General features: G+C 37.2%; 1 protein-coding gene across 4 annotated transcripts in view; it reads left to right on the forward strand.

Annotated features, from left to right (window-relative positions):
* Window positions 1–15477, forward strand: part of SMARCA2 (SWI/SNF related BAF chromatin remodeling complex subunit ATPase 2) — a 120362-nt gene that overhangs the window by 91107 nt on the left and 13778 nt on the right. For all 4 annotated transcript variants that reach the window (XM_065860203.2, XM_065860205.2, XM_065860204.2 and 1 more), the window contains exon 29: window positions 8826–9043. In XM_065860203.2, coding sequence (XP_065716275.1) covers window positions 8826–9043 — 218 coding nt within the window. The remainder of the gene's footprint in view (window positions 1–8825; window positions 9044–15477) is intronic.

Raw genomic sequence — 15477 nt, forward strand, 5'->3', positions numbered from 1 at the left:
TTTCCTCTGCACTGCTGAAATAGGTTTTCTTGGGTCAGAACTTTGGGTAAGTCAGGGAGAAAATGCTGACAAAAATAAAAAAAGAATAAAACCTTCCCTTTCTCACTGAAACAAAAACCTCTCGCTAAATGCTCCAGGATCCTGTCTATGCAACAAACATATTTATCTCCATCATACGGAATACTGATAAAGGGGAAAAAATGAAGTATCTCTGAAATGTTATATTTTACTTCAGGGTGGATTGCTTGTGAATCTGAAGACAGGAAACATGTATCTTCCATCAGCTGTTTTTCTGTGCTGGCAAAAACTGCATGTAATAGATCAATGAAAAATGGAAAGACTGCAGCAGATACCAAGAAAGACTTGTTGGCAGTCAGAGCCCTCTTTCCTAAACTGAACCTTTCTGTGATTAATGTGAAATAAAATATTTCCTACTTGAGTTCCTGTCAGGTTTTATTGAATCTCCTGCTCATCCATTTTACTCCAGCAAGCCTTTGGCACCTGCAGTCATCAAAAAACCCCAGACCTCTGTTGTCCTTATAAAGCTTGTTCACAGGTTCTTAGAATTCTTCTTTTTTTTTTTTTTTTTTTGTCTGATTCTCTTTTGGCAGGGGAGACATGTAGAAATCAGGACCTTCTCTGCAGAAGAAAAAGTGGAGCAGCTCATGACTTAATAGTGTTATTTATAAGTCTCTTAGACAAAAGCAAATGTACAACATTAAATTGCCATCTTTATGTATCTCAGTTATATCAACTGAATGTTATTAACATGTGTGCACATTAAATAATTGATAATTTTCCAGACAATTGAAAAAAGCCAGTATGTGTAGAAAAATTTATATCATATTAACTAAAAAAACACATGCCATGGCTCAATCAGAATTATTTCCTGTCTTTTTGTCATTTAGTTATTTGAAGTTACAATTGCAGACTAAAATGAATTCAGCTAAATCAGTCTTGAAAGGTAGCTTTGGTCAATTACGTGTATTCCTTTACAACTGTGCGTCTGTAAAGATAGGGGTTTTTCCCCCCTAAGCTGGGCTGCAGTATTTTTATATGTGATAGTCTTGCGGTGTCTTTTTTAAGTTAGTTATGCCTCAGTCTGTAAATTTTACTTCTAATTATACTACCAAAGATACCTACAACTGTTGCCAGTGCCAGTGCTTTAACGACGTTTACTCTTTGAGTCATCAGCATGTTATAAGATTCCAAGCAATGTGAAGGAAATCTGAAATACACAGGATACCATCTAGTTCAGAACTGCTATTATAGCATACCTTTCTGGACTTCATGCAGTTGGTGACTGCCCAGTTCTCTGATTTGTCCAGATCCCTCTGCCTGGCCTCTCTGCCCTTGAAATTGTCAGCAGCTCTTCCTCGTTTTGTGTTGTCAGTGAACTTCATTAGTATTCCCTCAAGTCCAGAGTCCAAGTCATTTATAAAGACATTGAAGAGTGCTGGCCCTAAGATGGATCCTGCAGAACACTGATAGTGACCAGTGGCCAGCCCGACATAACCTCATTTACTAGAACTGTGTGTTTATCCAGCTGTGTGATGGACACATTGTCCAGGGGGATACTGTGAGAGACAGTATCAAAGGCTTTACTGAAATCCAAACAGATCGTATCGACAGGCTTCCCTTGGTCAGCTAGGTGGGTAACCTTGTTGTAGAATGAAATTAAGTTGGTCAAGCAAGGCTTTCCCCTCATGAACCCGTGCTGGCTGGAACTGATCTCTGCAGTGTCTTTCAGGTGTTTTTCAATAGCTCCAAGAATAATCTTCCATAATTTTGCCAGGCACGGAAGTGAGACTTACAGGCCTGTAGCTGCTGGGATCAGCCCTGTTGCCCTTCTTGTAGATTGGGACAACATTTGCCAGCTTCCAGTCGACCGAGACCTCTTCAAGTTTCCCGAGAACATTGAGAAATCATGGAAAGAGGTCTCACTTTTTTTACAAACAGGCTATTGCTCCAAGTGACAAGAGTTGTTCAGCAGGTGATCTATCTTTCTAAAAAAGAAAAAACACCACCACAACAAAGCAGTTCAGTGATGAAGAGTAAGAGGCTGATATCTACAGTTTCTGGTACAGAACTTGTTTGGATTTTTTTCCCCTCTTTCTGTTGCTCCTATGTTAGATTGGCTCTGTCAAGAGGCTTTTCAAATGAAATGTGGTTAACAAGACATAAAGCACAACTGTATGTCAAATGGGAGGGGTAAATCACACTTATTTTTGAAAATTGCCAAAGAAAATTAGAGATTGTTCCGTAGATCTTTTAAAAGTGTTGCCGAGTAGCTGTAAACCACAGAATAGTGATGATTCTTGGTAGTTCCACATTCAGTGTCTTAATACAGAAAGTATTTTCTCAATGCTCTGATTGGTTAAGCAAAGCGTCATTGTACTCAGTGTGATATAGTTGTTCCTTTTTATCACCCAGTTCCTTTTCCCAATGGAACACTTTCCTTGTGCTCCCTGACCAGGCTGTGAGTCCTGGTGTTAGTGGTAATTATTGTGCTCTTCAGTCTCTCTGTACCTGAAGTTTATGAAAAGCTCATAGGAGCAAAATCAACTTGAGTTGTTTCATTTAAAATCATTGTTTGCCTTTTAGGGGAGGGATGATTGAGACTAATTATTGGTTTATATTATTTTTTTACCACATTTCACTTTTGAAGAGAATAAAATTTACACCTTTGCCAATGTCGTCTGCCGTAACTTGGAGCAAGCTTTGATCCTATCGATATTTTAGACAGTTATCTTTTTTTTATTATTATATTTTTTTTAATGTTATGCTTTATTGCTTTGGTTGGGACTGTTTCTCCCTTTAAGTTAAGTATGTTCTTGCATGGTTCAGTCAGGTCTTTTTTGCATTGTTCTTTACATCAAAATGCAAGAAAAAACTACTCATACCTTGCACTATTGTTTTCCGTAATGTCTAATTAAAAATAGGTATCTGGAGTTTCTATGCAAATAATTAACCAACTTTTAATAGTTTTCAAATTCAAAGCAGAAAACTGTCTTTTCCCACTTTTCAAAAGAAGCAAGTTTCAGTGATGCGAAGATGCAGACCTTGACAGATGAACATAGGGCTGAAGTTTCCTTATTTTGTGGAAGTTAGGCGTATCTGAGAAGACCCTTTATTACAAGCTTTTGTGTTCTTGCAATAATTGCATTTTGTTTCCATTTTTTTCTTAAAGTATGCTTTGGTTTCTACTTAAGTACCAGATGAAGATTTTTTGGAGTATTTCTGATGAGGAGGAGAAGTCAGCATTCAAAGCAAAGAAAAGCTGGATACATTCTCTAGTTCTTTGCCTTTGGCAGATTTTAATTTGTACTCTGTTTTAGTTTAGTCCCAGCAAAACTGGCCTGGTAAATCTGTTGTGCAGTACTATCCAGCAAGGATACAAAATTCAGTTAACATAACTGTTCATCAATCCTTATAATTATCTTCAGCTATTTAGTTGATGTGCTGTATATAATGCCCTTTCATCTAATTGTCAAGTATTATGGCGTTCTTCTCCTTCACAGTCTTTATTTGTAGTATACTGACCTCTATGCTGTAGCATAGCAAGAGATAATTAGTTACAGTTTAGGGGAACTTGCTTTAGAAAGCCAAGAAGTAATTCCAATATGTGGAAATTAGAAACAGTCTCAGACATCAGGAATGTCACTCTTGAGCAACTAAGCAGAACTGAATCTTGAAGAGATCTTTCGGAGAAGATGAACTTCATGTTGGAAAATTGAAGTCTTCATGAGTTGTCAGATATAATCTGAGAAGAAAAATGTAAAATAAAGAAGTAGAGGATTTCAAACAGTTCAAGATGGAAAAACAGAACAGTGGAATTTGTCTTGGAATATAGGTATAGAATGCGAAGGATTATGCTGAAGAGAGAAATTGGTAGGGGCACATAGATGACATGTTGGTGATTTTAATGTTTGTCACTGACCTTCTGTAGGGTTCTTTTACTTCTTTTTTTCTCTTCCAAATCTGTAAATGGGAACTTGATTTTGCAAAGCAGTCATCTGTTGTTCATTACTGCATTACTGACATGTTTTTTGGCTTTAAGTACTTAATAGCCCTTAATCTTAGTGTCTCTTGGCCAGCGATCAGTACAATGTCCAAGTAAGTTATTTGTTCCCAGAAAAGCTAATTCTTTTGGAAACTTTGCCTGGTTGGGTTAGTATTTATGTTTGAGGAGTTGGGAAGCTGACTTTTTTTTCTATTCACTTACGTTTTGTATACTTTCTGTGGAAATAAGGACTTGAATTAGTATACTAGCAAATCTGTTCCCATGGTTGTGGTAGTCACAAGAACTCTGAAGGTTGGAGAGACACAGGGCATTGATATCTGAAAGGAAAGAAAGGGGCAAACTATCTTAATATTCATTTTGTGAAGATAAAATCAGAGAGGGACGCAGGAAGAGATCTTGTGTGCTGTATCCATTTCTTTTTTTAATCTGAACATATTTTCAGTGTTACCAAGTAGACTTTGTTCCACTTTTGTGTGTACGGTTTCCTTCACTATGACTAGTAACAATAGCTTTCACCATGCCTTCACTTCGACATAACAATACTGCAGTTATCTCCCATCAGAGGAAAAATAACTATATCTTAAAATTTTGTGTCAGCTAAATATTAAAGACAGGCCATAGACACCAAAACTAATTCTATGCTGAGCACCTCTATTGATTCACTGTGTGACCACAACTGAGTTACCTGATTTGTGTAAAACAAATCTAAAACTAATACAAGACTAGCAGGATTGTTGACTTGCAGGAGTCAGTCGTGAAATGAAACTCAGAGCTGTAGCTTAGTGCTTGCTTGGGTCTGTAACTGTCAACTGAGAAGGTATTGAGTCATGGTACTGTGTCATGCTCTCAAGAAGAAGTTAAGAATACATCCTTGATGTTCTGTTCCCCAAATGGAGGAAAAAAACGGTTTTCATTTGATCTTTGCTTCGTTTCTGTGATGCCTGTGTAGCTGTATCCATGTTCACTAAGAATACTTCCACCTCAAAACAGCTATTTTCCTTTATGAAAAGAAAAATGTAATTGCAAGCAGCAATAGGTAGCTGTCTCAGAAGTAACTTCTACTTACTTTCTTAAAATTTACTTTTGCATGTTTGGGAGGGGAGGGAAGGGCCTCTTCTTTTGGGAGGAAGGGAGTTTGTTTTCTTTAATCTGTGGTCTATCTGCCTGCTCTTAGCTTTTTAGCAAGGAAATTTTTTTGTGTACATGGACCAAGATACAGCAGTAAGATTCAGAAAAATCAGGAAGATTTTGTCAGTACTGGGCTTAAAATTGACTCTTCACACTTCACTGGTCATCTCTGCCTTTGATGAGGTGCCCAACCTTTTGCTAAATTTGACATTAAATTTTGACAGCTTTCTTTCAAAAAATGAAGTCTCCAAACTCTATTGTACTCTTCTGTCCTGTTTCCTTAAGGGAAGGAAAGCGTTAAATTTTTGTTTGTGTACTGTTTTCTTTGACTCCCTTGCTATTCACCTCACTAATCCAGAGGCATTTGAGCATGGGAGATGTCTGTGCTATCTTGCACTCTTGCACAGCCCATCATCTGTCAGGAGCTGGAGATTTGTGCCTGGGATTTGTATCATTATCATACTGGTAAAGGTTTGGAAGGGCATTCTCTTCGGTGTGGCATTTCAGCCCTAGAATAGTAAGCTTTTCTAACAAAGAATTCAGTCAGATGGATTATTTTAATAAATATTTCGTTGCTCATGTGCACGTGCATGGATCATATGTGTAGGCATATGCACAGAGCATTAATATCTCTGCTGGTAACTGGTTTATGTGATGTAGTTTTAAAGCCATCTTTTGAGGCAGCATACATCACATAGGTTTAGTTTTAAATATTACTGTTTATATACAAAATATAAATCTGCCACTTGAGAACTAACGTTAGGAGTCACAATAACAATATTTTTGGACTGCTGGTATTATCACACTGATTTTCAAGTGGTGTCACTGAAATCTTAAATTAAGGAAAACTGTCCGAGTTTACACTCATGCATATATGTTCTGAAAGCTGAGTATAGTAATTGATTGATATATTACTATCTAAGTGGACAGTTTAATATCTGTAGATCTGTAGTATGCTAAGAATTAATTTGCTATCTGCTAGTCACTAATTTTAAGAGTGCAAGACCATATGTTAGTTTACTTGGGCTTTATTTTTTGTCTTTCCTACATTGCTATATGTAATGTTAGGGAAATCTTTTTACTTTTATCTTTTCTATTTGTTCTGATATTTTTCTCAAAATATTACCTACTCCAAGCAAGAATTTTATGTAGAATTTTAAAATTACATGTTAGTAAAGTCCTTGATGACAGCATCAGTGTTACATTTTGGTGGTAGAAAATTTGTCAAGCAAACAAAAATATAAATATGTTTTAGTTAAGTGAATACCAGTTTTCTGAAGGACAACAAAATGTTACCGAAGTTAACAAAATGATAACTTAGTTTGGGTTGGGGTTTTTTTCTTCAATGTCTTGTAAATCAGAATAGATTTTTTTAAAAATCAGTTTCAATAACCAAAACCTGATCTGTTCACTGCAGAACAATAGGAATACATTTTCTGTAATAAATGCGTCTTTAAAATATGTGCAACCTATTTCATTTTTAAGATCATACATAAAATTGTCTGTGCTATTATAATTAAACTGCTAGCAAGAATCAGTAACTTCCCAGCTAAAAATCTAATTTGGATGCCTAGAATAATAAGAAGAGAAATATGATAAGTAGTTGTCAATATTAAAGCAGGCTGAAGCAGGAAGGCTTCGGGCCTTGTAGTAGGTAGAATGAAACAGCAGATTTGAGTATCCACAATCCTTTCAGTATTAAATTTTCAGTAAAATAAAATTACTTGTATATGAAAACATAGCCTTTCCCCAGCTCTCTTTTTTTTCCTGATCAGCTGATGAAGAGACTAGCAGCTCGCTGCTTTGCTGGCTTGTTAATTTTATCCCCACTAACTGTGATTTCCGATAGCCGGCCTGCTGATAGTGGTAAGGTAAATATCCTTTTTCATTGCCGTCTTGAAGATTCAGTAGAACTACATCACAGGCATGTGTAGGTGTGTAACACATCAAAAGTCGGTGTTCTCCGTATTTGAATGTACAACTGAGTGCTTAAGGAGAGCAATGACATTAACTGTTGACAGCCTTGCATGCTGTATTTATTATTAGCTTTTCTAGCTTCCAAGATATGCAGAGAAATTTCCTTTTCTTAATCTTTGTTAGCTGCAGTGGTTTGTAGTGGGTGTCCTGCTTTAGCCGAATGAATTTTAATGAATTTGTGTGCAGATTATTATTTTTTTTCCTTCTTTTTCTTCCTAACTCATCAGATCTCAAGCCTCCTTCATAGTGGTTATCTGATCGCTGTGGAAGCATGATGTAAATTGTCTTTTGATTATTAAGGCCTAGTTTCAGGCTGTCCCTCAGGATTCTGTGTTCGTGTTTTTTCTGTGGATTTGCACATCGGAGGATGCATAGGAAACAGATTCTGAAATCCCACTGGTGTTTTTTTAACATGCCAGGTTGTTTTGTGTTGTGCATCAGGTTTTGTTCACAAAACGTTTTTCAAGAGACATTGTACACAATTGAGAAAAATTATATCTGGGCTGTAATCACTCTTTTTATATTGATTGTTATGCTCACATGATCATAAATATTAGCCATGTTTGGTGCTGTGGAGAAATGAAGGTAATTGCCTTATGATTAGAGCTCTTTCAGCTACGAGAAAGGATTGATTAGCATTTGCATGTACTCAAGGCAATATTGAGAGGCAAAAGGGACAAATACCAACATCAGTTATGTTCTGAGAAAGCATGAATCAGAAAGCCTAGTTTTAAGATTTTTTTCTTTTTCTTTTTTTTTTTTTTAATTTTTTATTTTGAATTTCAGTTCTGTTATGACCCAGTATTTTTATTTGTTTTCTTTTGTTGTCTTTCCCAAATCAGGAAAAGTTCAGCTTCTTGCTTTATCACATAGATCTGATAGTCAGTGTGTGAACAGGTTACCTTTATTCCTAGTTTGTTTTTTGTAGCAATTTTTTTGTCCCTCTGCATAGTGCTGCTGGGTCTGGTTAAAAGCGTACAGCCAGGTAATTGAAACAAGCGTTCATTCTTTGTGACTGTGTATGGGGTTTGGGGTTTTTCTTGCATCCCATGTTACGAATGCTTTTTACAGTAAAATATTGTACTGTCAGTGCTTCTGCATATCTGTTGGTTGCTAGTCTAGAAGAAACTGATAAATTTTAGAGATGGTTTTACCGCTTAGGCAATTTGAAAGTTGCTTGAAATATTTGGAAGAGAAATTGAGTCAGTACTGCATGAAGTATCTGTGGTGTTTGTGTGCACAAAGAACTGTGTGTAAGCTGGATTTGGGAGCTGAGGGCAGTTTAGACTGTCCTGTTTGAAAACATGGGATGTCGAAGTCTGTTTTGCAACTGCATAAGCCAGAACTGCCACTGACATGAACACATGAATGTTTGTTGTGCACTTACTGACAGTGACAGTACCACATGCTGTTACTGTGTGTGAAACTGAGTTGGTGTGGAATTCAAGGGTCAGATAAACATGCATCTATTTAGATGGTAGTGGGATTCTTAGAACAAATTAATGTTTACTGTTTCATTGATTGCCAGTAACTCAATTTCTTGTTGTACTCTTGTTTATGAATAAGCTGAACATTTTGAGTTGAATTATCTACATCCTGTGGGGCTGCATTTTTTTTTTTTAAATACAGTTTGCTATTTCTGTTTGCAATTTCTCTTTTGTTTAAAAATCTTACTTTTTGAATCCGTGGCTGTCAGGCAATTGAAGACGGCAATTTAGAAGAGATGGAGGAGGAAGTACGACTTAAAAAACGGAAGAGACGAAGAAATGTGGATAAAGATTCTGGGAAGGAGGATGGAGAGAAAGCAAAGAAAAGAAGAGGCAGACCTCCTGCAGAGAAGTTGTCACCCAACCCACCCAAACTGACTAAACAAATGAATGCTATCATTGATACTGTGATAAACTACAAGGATAGGTGAGCTTGGAGACCTCCTCTCTGTTGCATGCGCTCTTTCCCTCTCCGTTGATCTTTATCTCTCTCTGCTTTTTAATGACTTCATTTTTTGTTTTCAGTCTTTAGAAGCATTTGCTGACACAGCATTCCTGAAAAGAAATTCCACCTAGGGCCTGATCCTCTAAGTCTCACTCTTTGTAGGGGACTTTTTAGAGACACATCTGACAGGAAGTTGTTGAAACACAAATACAAAAAATAAGCATAGAGCTCATGCTTTGAAATTAAGTCATTCTGCTCAGGACATTTACTTAAGAAATTGAGCGGGATTTTCCTTCTGTTTAGTGGTACAGTATGTGTTAAGATTTAATTTTCAAATATGTGGCTACAGATTTATTAATGCAAGTTTACAAGGGTCTCACTGTGACCCAAAAGACTGCGCAAAAAATATAGGGCTTGTATCATGAGCCTCTGAGCTGCTAAAGAAAAGCTGTAGAAATACTGAGCATAGTATGTTGTCTGCAGCTGAGATGGAAGCCTGTTTGACAAGAAATCCATATATTCATTGTCATGAAATGCTTAGTAGCTGGACCTTAGAAAAAAACATGGCTTCTAGTCTGAAATGTCATTTGAAGACTTCTGTTTTGCAGGTTTTCAAACTGAAAATCATATATGCTTCATGAGAAAGAAATTGAGAGTTAGTTAATAGCATCTTTGAATCAGACTTGTTTGAAAAAGTTGTATTTTTTAACTCAACTTCTGTTTGCCAAAAATGGGTAATACCTTTTTGTGTATTCATCCCTTCTTTGCTGTACATTTAAATATTAAATCATATAAGGATCAATTATAAGCCAAGTGAATATTCACAGTATCACAGTATCACAGTGTGTTTGGGATTGGAACGGACCTCGAAAGATCATCTAGTCCAATCCCCCTGCTGGAGCAGGAACGCCTAGGTAGGGTCGCACAGGAAGGTGTCCAGGCGGGCTTTGAATGTCTCCAGGGAAGGAGACTCCACAGCCTCCCTGGGCAGCCTGTTCCAGTGTCTGTCACCCTCACTGTGAAGAAGTTTTTTCTCAAATTTAAGTGAAATGTCTTGTGTTCCAGCTTGATCCCATTGCCCCTTGTCCTATCATTGTTTGCCACTGAGAAGAGCCTGACTCCATCCTCATGGTACTCACCCTTTATATATTTATAAACATTAATAAGGTCACCCCTCAGTCTCCTCTTCTCCAAACTAAAGAGCCCCAGCTCCCTCAGCCTTTCTTCATAAGGGAGGTGCTCCACTCCCTTAATCTTCTATTAAATGCATTCAGAGAGAATCAAGAATTATTTGCATTAGGTGACCTACGCAAGTGTAACTGTATAATTTTTGCACGTAAACAAGTTTCAATCTGTGACTTCAGATGGCAAGTTGCACTTCTTTTTTTGCAGCTACTGTTCTGGGTCTTCCTATACAAGGTTAACTTGGGCAGTATCTGGTAAAGCACACAGAGCTGTGATGCCTGACTCTTTTGGCACTTAAGTGTTGAAATGAAGCGTTCTGTTACCTGTGGGCTGGGTATAGAAAAGTTTATTGCATTGGAACAGGATTCACAGCAATAAACATGATGAGCAGGAAGCTGACTACAAACTCAGTGTGTTCAGCTTGCTGTGGCTCTCAGCTAACTGAATAGCGGAGAAGTGTTTGAAGTTCACATGTTCCAGACAGGACTGCAAGGCAGCATCTCTGTGTTTTGGATCCCTGGTCTTGAGCCTAGTCCTGAAGGCAAGCTCTTCTGATCATGGCACCTACTCATTTTCAAATAGGAAGCAAAGGTCCTTGTGCTGGCCTCCTGTAGGTCATAGATACTGATAGTAACTCATAGTTACTGGGGAAGTTAAAGATTTTTGCCTGTCAGTTGTGCCCCAGGAAGTTCATATCTGATCTCTGTCAAACAAGTTAACCACTGTGCTGTTATGTAGTGACACAACATACTATTCCCCCCTCCAAGGAGCCCACATTTATGCAAAACGGAATTTGCTCCCTCTTTGAAAAGAGTGTGGAAATCTAGCCTGTTAGGAATTAAAGAAGCCTGTTGGACATAGAACTTCAGTGTGATTAGCTATGCAGAAGATTTTCAGGTTGCTGTATTCTGATTTTTTTTTTTTTTTTTTTTGTGAGCTAGCATCAAACCACCCAATCCTATGAAAGCTGAGACAGAACAGAACTGCAAGTTTAGGCATCAGGAAACTTTAATGTCTTAAAATCTTTGGGGTTAAGGTTGTGCTAGAGTGCGATGAACATTTTCAGCTTCAGAATTAAGAGGGTTATCAGCATTGGAACCCTTGGGCTTAATTTGGGGTTCATGTTTGTTCTGCTCTAGGCTTTTGTGTGTGTGAAGGCGATTGGGGCAAGTATAGAGGGACAGGTTAATTGGAAGAAAAGTAGGCCATGAGCTTCATCTGGCCGTAAGGGGGGAAAAAATAGGGGGTTTTTTTGACGTATTTAGTACTTGAATGCTTGAAATCATCTTTAGCTTAAAATTTAAGTGCTAATAGATGTTTTGTTTCTACTTTTTGAAAGTCCAGAGGGCTGATCTGAACCACAGAGAGCTGATTGTGTCCCAAAAAGTGATCATGTGATACCCATCTGAAATCTTACTGACTTAGGCCCAAGTTACTTTATCAAAAACAGATCTATGATTTTTAGTAGGTTTTTTGCAGTTAATAAACCATCAGGCTAAACAATCAAGAGAATGCATTGCTGAACTAATAAACTTCTGTGTGCTTTCTCTCATGTTTCTGCTTGCTTTTGAGAGCTCCTTGTAAATACAGAACTACTTCTCTGTTCTTGTTAAAATATTTCTTTTAAAAAAAAACACAACAACTTTTTCCGTGATACCCACAAAAGTCTGGAGTACCAGTTGACTGCTTTTGTGTGGCGATTCTATATTATGTTGATGCAGGTAAGGAGTCTACAAATACTTTCCTAACTGTCTTACATTTAACTTCTGTTGTGGGCATTTGGTGACAAGTACAATCCTTTCCTTCCTTATTTAAAAAGCATCTGACAAGGCTGGTTTGCCTATGTCTAGGAAAGCTCCAGTAATACAAGCAATAAGTTCTAGTAAACTGAAGTTTGGACTACACAATTATTGTATAAAGGGAAAAATAAGATTGAACAGAGAAATTAACCATATTTGAGGCAAGTGTTCAGTGTAGAAAAACGCGGCATATGATTATTTGAACATGAAATTCAGAGGTATATCTTCAGCTACTTACAAACCTCATTTAAAGACACTGGAAATTAGCATAGAGGTCAAATTACTGTTTATCTCTGTCATGTCCTCAGTGCAAAGTAAAGATTTTCTTTAGATTTTCCTTTTTTATGCAGTACTGTATAGCAACTCTCATATTTCCTTTTATTCTTATCCCAGCCCCCAACATGGTACTGATTTTAATTAACTATTCCAGTAACAAGCTTAATTCTTACAAAGCAATTTATAGCTACTAGCTGTGTTTCTTTGGATCTTTGTAGAGAGCTAGGGATACACTGAAGGAGAGAAAACTTCAGTAATTGTGCTGAGATTTGACATGACTAATTGTATTAGTTTTTTGGAATTCTGATAACTGGATTGTCACCTATGGAAGGAAATAGTAAAAAAGGAGAAAAAGGGCTAAGATGTGAGGCATTGTGAAAATGTTTGGAGTTGTTTGGTGTGAGAGCTGTTGAAGTTCTTGTCAAGTTGAGAATACTTACTTCTTGCCGGTTGTTGTGCTTTGAATTCTAGTATTGGGTGGTGTGCTGCAGGCTTTTCTTAATGTTGATAGGCATTTCTTTATCATGTCTTTGTATTTATATTTGTTAATCTTGAAACAAATAGTCATACCACAATTTGAAGGACGGTGGGGTAAGTGCTGCTAATTGTTAAAAAGTAAAAATTCTTGTTGAATTCACTACTGACCTTTTTAGGCTGCACCTGTGCTCTTATTAGTCAGCTTTAACTGTCAAACCATGAAACACATTGCCAACTGTAGATACAGAGCAATACTGTGGATATGGAGCAGTGCTACAGATGCAGAGCCTTTTTTCTCTTCTACACCTCTTTACTATCGTAGGTGAAGCTGAGTTCATCCAGGTTTCATCTATAACAGCTTGCAATGGAGAATAAATCTGTAATGAAGCGAAAGTAAGATAGAACAGGTGGTGAGAATCCTCTGACTTCTAGTCCACCTGATCTAGTGAAAATTGTTTCTGTCCACCTATGGTGGAGGAGTTAAGCTAGATTATCTTCAAAGGTCTCTTGTGACCCAAACCATTCTGTGATTTAAAGCATTTGTTAGGGTACAACAGGAAAATCATAAGCTAATATGAAAGAAGATCCAATGAGTAAACTCTAATCTGAGTCAAAACAAGGAAAAAGTTGTAAATGAAGGCACTGTTACAAAAGGAACTATTAATCTGGAAAGAAGTTACCACGAAAGTTCTTGAAGAATTGGTGGTGGACATGGATCATAATATATTAATTATATATATATTAAAAAATGAGGATTGTCCTAGCCAAAATATAGTTTAAAATTATAAATATTGGGATGATATTCATGGAGAACTGAACACACATGAGTCTGAAGAAAATGAACCAACATAGAACACAGGACCTCAGGGTGAGGTATAAGATATGTACAGACTAACAATAGGGAACTTTTCATTGAGTTGGAAGCTCATCAAGTGGTACTGACAGAAAAAGAATGATCTGGGCAAAGAAATTATTGATCAAAGCTAACTATGAACCATCGGTGTTGTCAAGCCATAGGAAAATAGGAGCCTGGCTGTGATACTCCTGCCTGTGTGGATGGGGAAGTCCTCATTGTATGTGTATACCATTATACGTGACACCATTAATGCTTCTGCGTTGCTGCATATAGTAAGTGAATACTTTCCCATTCAAGAAAGGTTAGTTTTTACACCGAGACAAGTGCAAGTAATTAGTTCAATGATAAGTAGCATGGGAGAGTCTTGCAAGAGGAAATAGGTTGATTTGTTTATCCAAACACAGCACAATCGGAGAGAGGAACATGATTGCTGACAGTAAATTCACCTAGGAAAGAAGGAAAGCATAAACACACGGAGAGTGTAGAAATATGTAAAATACAGGATGGTGATCACAAGGTTGTAAGGTGTGAACACTCATGAATACATTCAAGTTGTTAACTAAGAGTTCTGGAACCTTTCCATATGGAATACTGAGGCAGAAATACCTAAATAGGTTTGGGTTTTGTTCCTTGATTAAACGACTTTTATATGATTATTTACAATAATAAGGCCCCATATGCAAGGAACTGGTAACACCTTTCCAGTTTCACAGTTCATCCTGATTCTCCAGTGTTCATGTATATGCATCTTTGCAGACTGCATTTGCAGTAATACATTTTAATCTGGGATTTTGTTGCGATTATTTCTTAAACTGTGATGTAGGTGCCTTTGCAGCCAGGTACCTTGTTATAATCTTGCAGTGTAAAACACTTGTTTAGAAAAAAGCATTTTGAAATACATCAGTCCAGCATTATTGTCGCACTTTTTTCCAGTTCTGATACTTTTAACCTGTCTTTCCTTCCTTCTAAAACTGGAAATGCCTATATAAATGGATAATCATATATATAATACATATGTTTTCAGAAAGCAAAATTATTTTGTGTGTCCAGTTTAAATGCTTTAGCCTTTTGAAAGCAGGGCCAATTTTACTGAAGATAGATGTTCTTTTTAGAATAAGGAATTTGTATGCCAGATTTGATCCCCAGCAACAGGTTTTGCATCGTGCACATGCAGGCTTGGTCCCCCAAACTATCTTCTTCCTTTTTTGAAGGCTTTCCTTTGGTTTTTATTTTGGAGGAAGACATGCTGTAAATGTCTGCTTCCCTTTCCTGATGGTTAAAATTAAATGGAGAAAAAGAATGGTATTTTATACCTTGTAATCTTTCAGTTTCCCTACAAATCCACTGTCCTCTTCTTCCTTGCATCAGATTTTGATATTTCCTGTCTAGGTGCCAGTTTGATGCTACTACTAGTTTGCATTGTCTTTATTTAGTTAGCAACAGCTGACTTTGAGTCCCAGGACACTGATAGCTCTATTACATACAGTGATTTTCATTTCTGATCTGCTTCCTCCCCATAGCAGGTGGCTGTTGACCACATTTTAATAAAGCTGATAAGAAAATTGGAGGGTGGACTTCTGTGATGCCGTGTCCACATTTCCTGCTTGGCAAGAGACTTCCCCTGGTGCTTAGCATTTTGATCACTGTGTCATTAACGAGAGAATGTTTAAATTTGTGCCCCTAACATTCTGATGTTGGCGGGGAATAGCTCAGGGAGAGAATATTTTTCTCTGTATGTGAAATTTATTTTATTCTGACTATTTCCAGCTGTTTTCCTAAGTTGCCAGTTTTTAGCTGTCGTAAAATGGTGAGTAATGTAATTA

Source organism: Patagioenas fasciata, chromosome Z (assembly GCF_037038585.1).
Source record: "Patagioenas fasciata isolate bPatFas1 chromosome Z, bPatFas1.hap1, whole genome shotgun sequence".
Lineage (NCBI taxonomy): Eukaryota > Metazoa > Chordata > Aves > Columbiformes > Columbidae > Patagioenas > Patagioenas fasciata.